The sequence below is a fragment of the Pistacia vera genome, unplaced genomic scaffold, assembly GCF_008641045.1.
Source record: "Pistacia vera cultivar Batoury unplaced genomic scaffold, PisVer_v2 Contig182, whole genome shotgun sequence".
In the NCBI taxonomy this organism is placed as follows: Eukaryota; Viridiplantae; Streptophyta; class Magnoliopsida; order Sapindales; family Anacardiaceae; genus Pistacia; species Pistacia vera.
In genome coordinates, this window is record NW_022195917.1 from 226,674 (window position 1) to 242,421 (window position 15,748).

At 32.7% G+C, this 15,748-nt stretch overlaps 1 protein-coding gene across 1 annotated transcript; it reads right to left on the minus strand.

Moving 5' to 3' along the window:
• Nucleotides 1-12,148: 12,148 nt before the first annotated feature.
• On the minus strand, nucleotides 12,149-13,246 carry LOC116126680 (osmotin-like protein). The gene has a single exon (XM_031412361.1). It carries the CDS (start codon nucleotides 13,159-13,161, stop codon nucleotides 12,397-12,399), a length of 765 nt encoding a protein of 254 aa, XP_031268221.1. The 5' UTR covers nucleotides 13,162-13,246; the 3' UTR covers nucleotides 12,149-12,396.
• Nucleotides 13,247-15,748: the final 2,502 nt, after the last annotated feature.

Below are 15,748 nucleotides of genomic sequence, written 5' to 3' on the forward strand. Positions count from 1 at the left end.
ACCTATTCAATATCAACAAGAAAAATGCCTTAATACATAAAGGAAACGAAACATAATTTCATAGATCAATTAAACCCTCTCAAAGACTTGCTTAAAAATAAAACAGATGGTGATGTGGATAAAATAAAGCTTTGCTCTCTGTCATATGTATTGACTAGTTAATATTTCAGACCATAAGATAATCCTACTGCTGTTTACGGATGTTCATCAAAGGAAAGATTCAAGGCATACAGAATCACGATTTTGGTTTTAAAAATATTTAATTTAAATTAAGATAGACGCCCATCATAGGTGGATGCCCAAATATATGAACGGGGCATCCATAATTTTTGTTATAATTTTTTTAATTTAAAACATGGATGGGCGTCCATTCTAAGTGGAGTCCGTCCATTGTTATGTTCTCATGGACGAAAGGCTATTTAAATAAATGACCGTCCAATAATCACAACGATCATCCATTCACTTATATTTGTTAATATGATACATGGTTGCGTCTACTCAGTGACATGTCATTTGGTGTAAAATTTCGGTATAAGTCTTCGGTGTCCATAGCATTATTACACAATACAATGATGCCCCAAAATGCGATTATAGTAGAGTACAATGTGTATGATCTAATTTTGAAGTGTTTTATTATACTAATTTATATATATACAAAGTAATATTTCTAAAATAATACTACTCTTATAAATGTATATACAATATATATTATAAAATGATGCATCACAATATATGTTTGAGAGGGTAATTAAAATATTAATAATAGACAATGTTACGTGAATTTATTCATATTTTTACTAAATACCGCAAATTCTCTTCTGTTTCCGTTGCTCTTACTTCCCTAATCTTATCTCATTTCTAATCAACTACAAATCTCGAACTGCAGCATGCCTATATAGCCAAACAACATAGTCAACTAGATCAATTGCAAATAACGCCGCTGCATTTCTGTAAGGATTATTATTCTAACCCCTTTCAAGCTCGCTCGCATTCCATCTCCCAGGTTAATCTATGGCGGACGTGAAGATATTATTACCTAAAAGCAAAATAAGAAACAAGACTATGAGATCTTCGTTTGGTTTTTCGGAGTTTTTAATAATAGATTGAAGTGTTTTGGTTGGATAGAAAATTAGAAAACACTGACAAGTGCCAGAAAGAAAACACAAACATGAAACTATTTATGATTAGATCGAGAAACAGATGTGTTTTGAAATTTTAGAGGTTAATAATTAAATTTGTTTGCTGTACGAGAATAAAGATCAAGTGATTGAAAAAATCTACGGAGAGTCATCATTTATCACGGACCTTCAAATATTATTTACTCTATTGCACGGTATCATTCTTTCACACGAACTTCCAAATCAAGCCAAAACAGAACTGATGTAAATCTGTTCCAGATTCTTGTTTAAGCAGGGAGGGATTCATGGAAAGAGTGGTGTCCTGTCTGAGTGGACGTGAAGACCACGCAAACTTTATCTGAAAACCACACCATTAGAGCAAATCTTATCTGGAATAAACAATTTATGCCCCATTGATATTTAAAACAAAAATTAATCTCACAATCTTACTAACATCTTATTATCCTATGATATAATATAAGTATATATGATAATATCTTACTATAATTATATTTTATAATATAGTAAAATGGTTAATAAGATTAAGTAAACGTGTTTTAAACTATTTAAGTGCTGTATTTGCAAACAAAAAAGAACGGCCACCAATGCTATGGGCCTTTGGTCCACAAAGAATCCAAAGAGGTACGAGCTTAATGGCGTTAATGAACATGCCAATAAAGCAAGATAGGATTAAATAATATATCTTAATTTAATCCAAAAAGGAATACTATTTGATAGTTTTCCTCACATAGAGACACGTCAGAGTAAAAAAAACACTACTTTATGTTAAACTCAATAAAGCATATCGAATAAATACACTTGGATCTCTTGAAAGCAAAAGTTTTATCCCTTCATGGATGCATTGTTTCAAAACCCGGACAGGAGGATAACCCATTTTACTATCTAGGTCATAGGTTAATCGGTCCAATCAATTGGATCGATGATGTCAATAATAATTTTATTTTTAAAAAATTATTATAATCCTTCAAATTTTAATATATATAAAATTCTTCTAAAAAGTTTAAATTAGTCCCTAAAATTGTATTCATTTAAAATGCCCCCAAAAATTACTAATTAATCCCTAAACTTTGGAATATGTCCAAAACACTCCTATAAAATTCAATTAACCCTTATAATTTTAAATATTACAAAAGTCCCCCTAAAACCTAAATCGGACTGGAGAAGCACGGTCCTGTCCGACCGACCAGTCCGGTCTGATTTTTAAAACAGAGCATGAATGTTGTATTAAATATGAAAGCCATAAAATAATAACAATGAAGATTGGCCCTAGTATAATCTTACAAACTTTCTTTCACAACTCCGACGTAGTAACTCGCAATTGAACAAGCAAGACCATTGTGAGTTATCACGTCGATATGTGAGAGAAAGTTTGTAAGATTAGGTTGTAAGTATAGTATTGCCCATATAATGAAACCTCGTGATATATGAAATTAAAAAATATAATAATATTCCAAGGGCTTATATTAATTCAAATTTACTACCGAATTGCACATTGGGATATTATTTTGTTAATTTCATAAACTATAATTATTTTATATACAGTCACGTTCTTGCAATTTATTATATTGTCTTATATTTGTTTTAAAATTAAAGGTTTATGACGCTCACTCCTTGAGGTTTGTGTTTCTCTAAGTGACCCCACATGAGTTTAAAAAAGCATCCCTGACCTCTCCTTAGATTTTAAAAATTCTATCAAACTCCCCTCTCCGTCGTTTGTTAACAGTAACAGTATCGGTTAGGCTACTATATTTTCCTTAAGATTAAAGTACATAAAACCCCTAAAGTATATAATATTTCAAAAAAAAAAAAAAAGAAAACCTCAGTATATCGTTGCCGTATTTTTTAAAACATTACAAATATTTATATTTTATTTTAGTGAAATTAGGGTAAATAAGGTATTTAATTGGTTTCGGAGTTAGAGAGACTTGGTTTTATTGCCAGGGATAAAGAACAATTTTCAATACCTAAGACCATTTCCAACCACAAACACCAAATTGGTGAAGTTTCACACCAAATTGATGTGATTTTTGGTGATTCCACTATTGCATCTCCAACCCATTGCATCAAATATTACAAAAAAAAAAAAAGATATTCTCTTTCTTTTATTTCTATTAATAATCAACCATAATCTATTCGTTAATTATTTGTATATATTAAAAATATTAGGAATTATATTTTATTAAAATAATACTTTGAAAATTATACTAATTTAATAAAATTAAACATTTATTTAATAAAAAATATTACATTTAATATAGAAAAACATTACATTAATATAAAATGCCACCAAAAAAAAAAAATAACAACACAAAAGTAAAATTTTTATTTATAGTAATTTAATTTTCCAAATTAGTTATCTTTCCACAAATAATCAATTGATGCATTTAAAGAGCAGATGAGTCTCTGTATCCTTGATTTGTTTATGTCGAACAAGAAAATTTGAAATCGGATATTTCATCTACGCCAATTCAATTCGAGAGTTGACATTCCATCTGATTTCAACGATGCTCAACATTACGATCATTTTTTTTATTTTTCATCATTTTTTAATTATATAATATTATAATATAATATAAATAATAATCAAATAACTAAATACAAATAACAAAAATAAGAAAATAAAATACATTTATAATATATGAACAGTATCACACCAAATTGGTGTAAGAAACAGTGTCACGCGTTTGGCGTTGGGTTGGAAATGCCCTAAAGAGCTTTTTTAATATAAATATACATACGGGGTGTTAGGGAGTGTTTTTATTAAGACAAAAACAATAAACCTAACGACAAACAATAAACAGTAGAGAGGGGAGGTTTGAGGGAGGTGAGGGTGATAAGCCTAAAATTAAAAAAGTAATGATTTAGCTAATTCTGTATTTAGAAAGATTCATTATTATTTTTAAAACTTCAAAACTGCCTTAATCTATTTTTTAAAAAATCAAATCTCAAATAAGCTTAACTCCTATTGTTGTTTTTTTTTTTTTTATTTTTAATAATCAAGATGTTGGAGGAATTTACACATATTTTAAGTAATCTTCAAAGTCTGAAAACTTTAAAAACCCAAATAAATCAATAAGTAGTTAGTTCGGATTAATCCAAAAAGCCCAAACCTCCTTGCTTGGGGTTCTAAGTTCTAACCTATTGTTTGAGATGACATTAGAGACTATTGGCCGATTCGGTAATTCATGGACATCGATATTGGATCATAGCACCCCTCTCTCTCGGCATTGCAAAAAAGGTACTACAAATATAATGTGCCCTAAATAAGGCAAACCAATCACGTGAAAAGCACTGCAAAATACGAGATAAAGAAGACGTCCAATTTCGAGAAAAAAGTACTTCAAATGTGTGCATTGCATGGCTTACCAAACACGGATTACCAATACCCTATCCTCATCCCTGCTCCGTATCAGACCTTTCCTCAGAGATTCCCGTCCTTTTGCTTAATAAAGAACTGCAACGCACATTACCCACCGCACATGTTGCTTTTTACACTTGCCATAGAGTTCATTAATTACCAATATCAAATATTAAAGTCTAAGCAAATCACATAATATAACATATTAACCATTAAGAGAACAAAATACATCAACGGATTACATTAATTCCACTCAAAAACACCACAACAGTACCACTCCACGATTAATTGAAAACCAGATGCTTACTTTTTTTTTTTTAATTTTTAATTCCATGAAGTGGGATTCTTCTATGCTAGAACAAAAGACAAGCCTGAGTGGGAATCAAACCCACAGCTAGCTTTTGCTCTCACCGTCTAGTGGACAGAAAATGACCTTGTCTTTAATAATTAATTATGGAACTTCTCTTTGATCAACCACCACTGGTGGCTTGAATTTAGGGGTATAAACGAGTCAAGTTAAGTTGAGTTTTGGGTTAATTGAGCTCGGCTCATTTGTTACAGTTTTGAGCTCAAGATTGAAAATTCAAGTTCGAGCTCGAGCTCACAAAAAAAAACTCTCCAGTTCTACATTTTTTTGTTTTTCCAATTGAGCATTTCGAGCTCTAAGCTAAATCGAGCTAAAATTTGGCAGGCTCGAACTCGGCTCGACATTGTAGCCAGGCCGAGCCAAGCTCGAGCTTTTACCTGTGTGGCTCGACTAATACCCCTAAGCATAATGGTAAAATAGCAAAAGGGTTCAACATGAGTTCTTGAGTTCGAATCCCTTCGGACACTAATAAGAGTGATCACTGAGGGGATTTACACGATCGTTCACTTCAAAGCCCCAAAGATTAGTTGAGGTACGCGCAAGATGGCTCGAACACCTCCAATCACCAATATATATATATAGTTGAAACTTCCTAAGCTTAAACTCTGCATATTTCCTCCAAATTCCATTATTTTTCAAAACTCAAATCAATTCATAATTCACATTCAAATATGACAAACCATTGCAATTATCGATTAACTTTTTGAATTTTTTTTAACTCACGGATTAGTGGTCATTTTTCTCGTTTAGTAACTATTTGGAGGAGTTCGTGGTTAGCAATTTATGCGTAAATCATGTTTAAAATTACTTGGGTCTTGTTTTAAATGAAATTTGAGGCAAAATTATGTGGATTTGGTGCGAAATTGTTAGCCTTTTGGTGTGTCATATGTCCACAAATTTCGCACGAAGACAAAGGATGTCGCAAGTAGCGCCCAACTGACGGTGTCGTGCGAAATAATAGTAGATATTTTATACAATATTTTGTGACTATTGTCAACATCGTACATTATTCAGGCAATGCATAATAAAGCACAAATGGTCGCTCTTTGTTTTTTACCTGAAATGCACTACCCAAATGTAAATCTCCGCATAACATATATATATATATTATCTCGTATTTCCTATTTAATATAGTTTCTAATCAATTTATGGTTTGAGATGCACATAACACATCTACTAAATACTTACAAATTAAACTTTATTTGTAAATTTTGATGCATAAAACGAATTGTCTTATTATTATACTATTTCGTTTACTTTTACCAAATATATGGGCAAAAAATCGTAATAGGCTTCATCAGGTCCCAACACAAAACATTTACTGTATGGCTCAAGACCATGACCCAATTCTAGTTGAGTCAACATTAAGATCCACAGTACAAGTTAGCCCATTGCACCAACTAAGCTACTCACGAGTTGAATCATCAAATTACTAAGGCCTAGCCCCAAATTGGGCCTTGCCATTAGCCCACTTGGGTTCAGACCCATCGGCTCATGGTCATTCCAATGAACCCAGCGTTTTATCCATATCCTAATTCATTGACATCCTATTTTATCTTACATCATAATTCTTCTAAGATCCTAAATCTTACATGAATTAGGATTCTTACTCCTACAAATGCAAGTGAACCAGGATTTTCTTTTTTACTGAAACTCCACCATAATAAACTTAGAGTTCTACTAGGATTCAAGCTCCTAGGCTCACTATATAAACAGAGGTCTAACCTCTCATTATTCACTCAATCTCAATACCACCTATTTCTCTTAAAGTTCTTGCTTCTAAGAACTATCACCACCTACTTCTCTTAAAGTTCGTGCTCCCAAGAAGTATCGTAGTCTCCAACAAGACTCCAGTAACCTTTCCTCCCCTAAGCCCTTAGTAAATTGCCTTTTCCAACCTCGTTGCTGACGTGAGCGTCGGTTTGCCTATGGTAGACTCCACATCGATATTCCCCGTGAGCTTCACGCTTAATTCCACTTAATTCTTTGTGTGTGTAGGTCGTCAGTGACCTTAATCTCATAAGATCCGTCCATTCTGTAAATGTAGATTTTTATTGTCTATACCAAGTTTAATAAGTTAATTAACTACTTAATATATATAAATAATCATTAATTTAAACTAATAATTAAAAAAAAAAACACTTTTTATACTTTTAGTGTTAATAACTTAAAATTATTCTTTTTTTTTTCTGTATTTTTTCTAATAACTAAATCAAATTTTAAGTTAAAAGTAAAAAACATCTGCCGGCTTGTGAAAGGGCAAACCATCCATAACAAAATAACAATGGACTGACGGGAGTTTATTTACTATAGACGATTATTTAAAATAAAAAAATTAAAATAAAAATCATGGACGCCTGTCCATATATTATGGACGAGTATCTCAATTAGATGGACATTTGTCCATTGTTTAAATTAAAAAAATTTACACATAAAAATCATAGAATGCATGAACGCAATGCAATGAAAAGTCAACAAAAATTTAACAACGATAAAAGTATATTGGGTGGATCTTCGTTTCATCAAAGGATTGGAAGAATTCCCAAACTAGATGCTTTTGATTTTAACTGAACAAGATGTGATGTGGATAAAATAAAGCTTTGCTCTCTGTACATATGTATTGACTAGTTAATATTTCAGACCATAAGATAATCCTACTGCTGTTTACGGATGTTCATCAAAGGAAAGATTCAAGGCATTACAGAATCACGATTTTGGTTTTAAAAATATTTTAATTTAAATTATAGATAGACGCCCATCATAGGTGGATGCCCAAATATATGAACGGGGCATCCATAATTTTTGTTATTAATTTTTTTAATTTAAAACATGGATGGGCGTCCATTCTAAGTGGACGTCCGTCCATTGTTATGTTCTCATGGACGAAAGTCTATTTAAAATAAATGACCGTCCAATAATCACAAACGATCATCCATTCACTTAATATTTGTTAATATGCTACATGGTTGCGTCTACTCAGTTGACATGTCATTTGGTGTAAAATTTCGGTATAAGTCTTCGGTGTCCATAGCATTATTACACAATACAATGATGCCCCAAACATGCGATTATAGTAGAGTACAATGTTGTATGATCTAATTTTGAGAGTGTTTTTTATATACTAATATTATATATATACAAAGTTAATATTTCTAAAATAATACTACTCTTATAAATGTATATACACAATATATTATATAAAATGATGCATCACAATATATGTTTGAGAGGGTAATTAAAAATATTAATTAATAGACAATGTTACGTGAATTCTATTCATATTTTTACTAAATACCGCAAATTCTCTTCTGTTTTCCGTCTGCTCTTACTTTTCCCTAATCTTATCTCATTTCTTAATCAACTACAAATCTCGAACTGCAGCATGCCTTATATAGCCAAACAACATAGTCAACTAGATCAACTTGCAAATAACGCCGCTGCATATTCTTGTAAGGATTATTTTATTCTAACCCCCTTTCAAGCTCGCTCGCATTCCATCTCCCCAGGTTAATCTATGGCGGACGTGAAGATATTATTACCTAAAAGCAAAATAAGAAACAAGACTATGAGATCTTCGTTTGGTTTTTCGGAGTTTTTAATAATAAGATTGAGTGTTTGGTTGGATAGAAAATTAGAAAACACTGACAAGTGCCAGAAAGAAAACACAAACATGAAACTATTTATGATTAGATCGAGAAACAGATGTGTTTTGAAATTTTAGAGGTTAATAATTAAATTTGTTTGCTGTACGAGAATAATGATCAAGTGATTGAAAAAATCTACGGAGAGTCATCATTTATCACGGACCTTCAAATATTATTTTACTCTAATTGCACGGTTATCATTCTTTCACAGAACTTCCAAATCAAGCCAAAACAAGAACTGATGTAAATCTTGTTCCAGATTCTTGTTTAAGCAGGGAGGGATTCATGGAAAGAAGTGGTGTCCTGTCTGAGTGGACGTGAAGACCACGCAATCTTTATCTGAAAACCACACCATTAGAGCAAATCTTTATCTGGAATAAACAATTTATGCCCCCATTGATATTTAAAACAAAAATTAATCTCACAATCTTACTAACCATCTTATTATCCTATGATATAATATAAGTATTATATGTATAATATCTATACTATATATTATATTTATATAATATAGTAAAATGGTTAATAAGATTAAGTAAACGTAGTTTTAAACTATTTAAGTGCTGTATTTGCAAACAAAAAAGAACGGCCACCAAAATGCTATTGGGCCTTTGGTCCACAAAGAATCCAAAGAGGTACGAGCTTTAATGGCGTTAATGAACATGCCAATAAAGCAAGATAGGATTAAATAATATTATCTTAATTTAATCCCAAAAAGGAATACTATTTGATAGTTTTCCTCACATAGAGACACGTCAGAGTAAAAAAAACACTACTTTATTGTTAAACTCAATAAAGCATATCGAATTAAATACTTTTTGGATCTCTTGAAAGCAAAAGTTTTATCCCCTTCATGGATGCATTGTTTCAAAACCCGGACAGGAGGATAACCCATTTTACTATCTAGGTCATAGGTTAATCGGTCCAATCAATTGGATCGATGATGTCAATAATAATTTTATTTTTAAAAAATTATTATTAATCCTTCAAATTTTAATATATTATAAAATTCTTCTAAAAAAGTTTAAATTAGTCCCTAAAATTTGTATTCATTTAAAATGCCCCCAAAAATTACTAATTAATCCCTAAACTTGTGACATATGTCCAAAACACTCCTATAAAATTCAATTAACCCTTATAATTTTTAAATATTACAAAAGTCCCCCTAAAACCTAAATCGGACTGGAGAAGCTATCGGTCCTGTCCGACCGACCAGTCCGGTCTGATTTTTAAAACAGAGCATGAATGTTGTATTAAATATGAAAGCCATAAATATAATAACAATGAAGATTGGCTCCATAGTATAATCTTACAAACTTTCTTTCACAACTCCGACGTAGTAACTCGCAATTGAACAAGCAAGACCCATTGTGAGTTATCACGTCGATATTGTGAGAGAAAGTTTGTAAGATTAGGTTGTAAGTATAGTATTGCCCATATAATGAAACCTCGTGATATATGAAATTAAAAAATATAATAATATTCCAAGGGCTTATATATAATTCAAATTTACTACACGGAATTGCACATTGGGATTATTATTTTTGTTAATTTCATAAACTACTAAATTATATTTATATACAGTCACGTTCTTGCAATTTAATTATATTGTCTATATATTTGTTTTAAAATTAAAGGTTTATGACCGCTCACCTCCTCTGAGGTTTGTGTTTCTCTAAGTGACCCCACATGAGTTTAAAATAGCATCCCTGACCTCTCCTTAGATTTTAAAAATTCTATCAAACCTCCCCTCTCCGTCGTTTGTTAACAGTAACAGTATCGGTTAGGCTTACTATATTTTCCTTAAGATTAAAGTACATAAAACCCCTACAAGTATATAAATATTTCAAAAAAAAAAAAAAAAGAAACCTCAAGTATATACGTTTGCCGTATTTTTTAAAACATTACAAAATATTTATATTTTATTTTAGTGAAATTAGGGATAAATAAGGTATTTAATTGGTTTCGGAGTTAGAGAGTAACTTGGTTTTATTGCCAAGGGATAAAGAACAATTTTCAATACCTAAGACCATTTCCAACCACAAACACCAAATTGGTGAAGTTTCACACCAAATTGATGTGATTTTTGGTGTATTCCACTATTGCATCTCCAACCCATTGCATCAAATATTACAAAAAAAAAAAAGAATATTCTCTTTCTTTTTATTTCTATTAATAATCAACCATTAATCTATTTCGTTAATTATTTTTGTATATATTAATTAAATATTAGGAATTATATTTTTATTAAATAATAATTACTTTGAAAATTATACTAATTTAATAAAATTAAACATTTATTTAATAAAATAAATATTACATTTAATATAGAAAAACATTACATCTAATATAAAATGCCACCAAAAAAAAAAAATAACAACACAAAAGTAAAATTTTATATTTATAGTAATTTAATTTTCCAAATTAGTATATTCTTCCCACAAATAATCAATTGATGCATTTCAAAGAGCATGATGAGTCTCTGTATCCTTGATTTGTTTATGTCGAACAAGAAAATTTTGAAATCGGATATTTTCATCTACGCCAATTTCAATTTCGAGAGTTGACACTTCCATCTGATTTTCAATCGATGCTCAACATTACGATCATTTTTTTTATTTTTCATCATTTTTTTAATTATATAATTATTATAAATATTAATATAAATAATAATCAAATTAACATAAATACAAATAACAAAAATAAGAAAATAAAATACATTTTATAATATATGAACAGTATCACACCAAATTGGTGTAAGTAAACAGTGTCACGCGTTTGGCGTTGGGTTGGAAATGCCCTAAAGAGCTTTTTTTAATATAAATATACATACGGGGTTTAGGGAGTTTTTTATTAAGACAAAAACAATAAACCTAACGACAAACAATAAACAGTAGAGAGGGGAGGTTTGAGGGAGGTGAGGGTGATAAGCCTAAAATTAAAAAAGTAATGATTTAGCTAATTCTGTATTTTAGAAAGATTCATTATTATTTTTAAAACTTCAAACATGCCTTTAATCTATTTTTTAAAAAATCAAATCTCAAATAATGCTTAACTCCTATTGTTTTTTTTATTTTTTTTTATTTTTAATAATCAAGATGTTGGAGGAATTTACACATATTTTAAGTAATCTTCAAAGTCTGAAAACTTTAAAAACCCAAATAAATCAATAAGTAGTTGAGTTTCGGATTAATCCAAAAAGCCCAAACCTCCTTGCTTGGGGTTCTAAGTTCTAACTCCTATTGTTTGAGATGACATTAGAGACTATTGGCCGATTCGGTAATTCATGGACATCGATATTGGATCATAGCACCCCTCTCTCTCGGCATTGCAAAAAAGTGTACTACAAATTATAATGTGCCCTAAATAAGGCAAACCAATCACGTGAAAAGCACTGCAAAATACGAGATAAAGAAGACGTCCAATTTCGAGAAAAAAGTACTTCAAATGTGTGCATTGCATGGCTTACCAAACACGGATTACCAATACCCTATCCTCATCCCTGCTCCGTATCAGACCTTTCCTCAGAGATTCCCGTCCTTTTGCTTAATAAAGAACTGCAACGCACATTACCCACCGCACATGTTGCTTTTTACACTTGCCATAGAGTTCATTAATTATCCAATATCAAATATTAAAGTCTAAGCAAATCACATAATATAACATATTTAACCATTAAGAGAACAAAATACATCAACGGATTACATTAATTCCCACTCAAACACACCACAACAGTACTCACTCCACGATTAATTGAAAACCAGATGCTTACATTTTTTTTTTTTTTTTATCATTTTTAATTTCATGAAGTGGGATTCTTCTATTGCTAGAACAAAAGACAAGCCTTGAGTGGGAATCAAACCCACAGCTAGCTTTTGCTCTCACTGTCTAGTGACAGAAAATGACTTTGAGCTCACGTGGCGAGGAACACTCATGCATGAGAGAGGGACTGTCATGGGCGTAAGTAAACGTGGAAGGACACGCGTGCTTGAAAAACTCAGAGAAACTCGACGCCCGACACGTCTGTGGACTGTTGTAGTGGTTCCGGCAACATAGTTCGTCCGTACCAAACGCCTCACACCCGCTCTTGCAACCCACGACCGTCCCGTGACCCGGCGGTGATCGCACCTGTAATCTGTCGGGACACGTGGCAAGAAGGTTGGCACGACAACCCACAACGGGACACACACCTGTGCCTTCATGTGGGGTCACGGTCAAGGGAACGTTGAAACCGTCGACGAGGGACACGCCGTACGAGGAGAAGTCCTTCTGCCCGTGGTGGAGGCTGAACTGTGCCAGCGTGGAGGGGGTGGCCCCACCTAGGCCGTTGCATTCTAAACGGTGGCCGCAGTCACCTGTCACGCACGAGAAGTAACCGTTGGAGTGTGTGCAGCCGGTGCGGGCCCAGATCCGACCGGACCAGTGTTGGGCCGGGCCGGGAAAGGAGCGGTGCGTGAGGCTCTGGAGGGGGAAGCCGCCGCGTTCAAGAACGGGGTGACCGGCGTTGGGCTGAATGGCTGGCCAAACAGTGAAGGGACAGTTGTTGACAAGAGTAAGAATGAGGCCGGGATGCTGCATAGCATTGGCGAGGGTGCACAGGATGAGAAGAGTGGCTGTAGTGAAAATGAGAGAGGAACTTGAAATATTAGCCATTGTTGTAGAAGAAATATGGAGTTGTGAGGAAAACTGAAGGCGCTCTGGTTGCTTCTTATAGCAAACGAAGCAGTACTTTCAATTCTATTGAATAATGAAATGACAGGAACACCCTTTTTCGTGAAAAATGTGTCAAAACAATACTACTCCTGCTCGTATAGACTATAGATAGTATTATTATATCATATTTGTTTGGTTACAGTCTTACAGAGTGGTGCAGCGGTCAGAAATAAGATGAGGACACCAGTCACGCTGCAACACCTCTGACAAAGTTAAATATACTTTGTTTATGGTTTTAAAAAAAAATATCAGTTTCTTTAGAGGAAATGAGGGCCAAGGAAGGGACGAGTGGTCTTGCTTGAGGACTGAAATAGTGAAACGACTTTCCATAATGAAGAATCAAATCACGTCAAAGAAATGGTGCTAAAGCTAACCTGAAAAATATCTAAAGTTTGATGAATTGATTACTTTTTATCAACAATGAAAGACAGTTGTTTGGCCTTGGGATAGATGCATGTAACTAAACTAGTAATTGAGAGTGAATTAATTCAGTTTGGCCAAGGGATGATGCATATAGAATTAACATGTACTTAATGGCCATTAGTGAAAAGATGATTAACACACACATATAGTAAATATATAGCTGCAGACTTTGGAATTCTTAAGCAGGAAGGATGGTAATTAACAGGAAAAACGTACACGTCAACTTGGAAACCAATCTGTAAAGACAAAAAATAAAAATAAAAATAAAAAGAAGATAAAAGTTGTAAAGATGGAAAGAGTTGAGAGAAAAGAACAGAACAGAAGTAGGTAGTAATCGGAAAAGAAAATACACAATGGAATCACTTGTAAGAATTTTATATTACTTTAATGTAATATTTAATTATTTGTATTATGGTACTAGGGGCAGGTTTTCCGAGGGAGGGCCTGGAATGCTCGAAATTGTAGACCAGCAACTAGAATCATCTAAACGGTGGGTTTATTGAAACTTCGAGGTGGAGTGAACGGCCACGACAAGCATGTTGGGTAAAGTGGGGAGAAGCAAGCATTAAGCCACCGAAAATGATAGAGCTATCGAAGGTCATACACTGAATAACGTGATAAAATCTTAATTATTGATTAATATTAATTGATAATAAATCAATGATTAAGATTTTACCACGTTATTTGATACGTAAATTCGGTATATAACTTTAGGTGGTTATAGCATTAGTCTTAAGCCACTAAGTAGCTGCACCGTGTACGCGGTCCCTTTTTTTGCATGCGTTTTTTTTAAAACTCCAAAAGCTATTAAATAAAAATTATATATCAATTAACTTAATATTAATGTGGGCCCTATCTAGTTTAATTGATGGGCTCTTGCATGCCAACAAGGCTTTTGTATGATTTGGGCTATTAGGTTTAGATTAGGAAATAAACCGAGGAAATCATCTAAAGCCTTGAGGTATAGCTTATATCAGTAAACCCCCTCTAGTAGCAGTAATAGCTCTCAACAACCTCCCGCTTGTGAGAGCCCTGATCCTGACATCCGCAGAGCAAGTTAATTCAAGGGGATTGGTGGATTGCCCAAATCTATTGCAGGTCTTGCTGCCTAAAGGCCCTTAACCATTATGAATTATATATAAAAAAGAAAGAAAAATGGTGCATATAAATGAAGGGCATATAAATGCCTTAATACATAGAGAAAATGAAGTGATATGCCCTTCCATGAAAAAGTTATATTATTCATATGCTTGTTTAACAGTATCATGAAAATCACATCATATGTTCACTTATTCAATATCAACAAGAAAAATGCCTTAATACATAAAGGAAACGAAACATAATTTCATAGATCAATTAAACCCTCTCAAAGACTTGCTTAAAAATAAAGAGGAATCACATACAAATACCATGAAATAACGTTTAATCCTACTCATGGGGATTATGTAAAATTCCATTCTGAAAATAAAAAAGTGAAACAACTAGGTCTTTTTAGAATATTGGATGCAGTTACTGATTCATGATCTAGCATGTACAAAGTAAAAACCTCATTCTTGATTCTACGAGAATTTTTATGAAATCATCTAATAGAGTCATAAAGAGTTTTAAGTGAAACAAACATAATCATATGAGATACGGACATTTATTCAAAACAGACAACATAAATGTGCAGAAATTTTAATCGGGCGAGCAGATGACATATTCTTTCATATTATTTTCCCATTTTCCAGACCAAAGACATTTCACATTTTTCACAAGCATGAGATAGCTGCAAGGCCATTGCTGTTTCAGAACACAAGCTCAATAGTGCTCTAGTGGTCCATCTTTCTGCATTAGGATTTTTGTCTATGACATAGTAAAATGGATTCTCCACTAGACTAGAATCAATGGGTACAGAAACGCAAGAACCTAATAGTTGCACTGTGAGTGTTCAATGTTATTTTTGACCAAGAATAGACCACCAACCTGTAATAGTTTTCATGATCTTGTTGGATCCTCTACCATTGGTCATTTGTCACATAAAAAAGAACTTGATAACCATCTAATTGACTAAAATTTCTCTGAATCTTGGGATAAGGTATTGAGGCTATCCTCACCACAAATT

Excerpts from the sequence above, each read along its gene's own strand:
- LOC116126680 (XM_031412361.1), bottom strand. The coding sequence starts at position 13,161 with ATGGCTAATATTTCAAGTTCCTCTCTCATTTTCACTACAGCCACTCTT.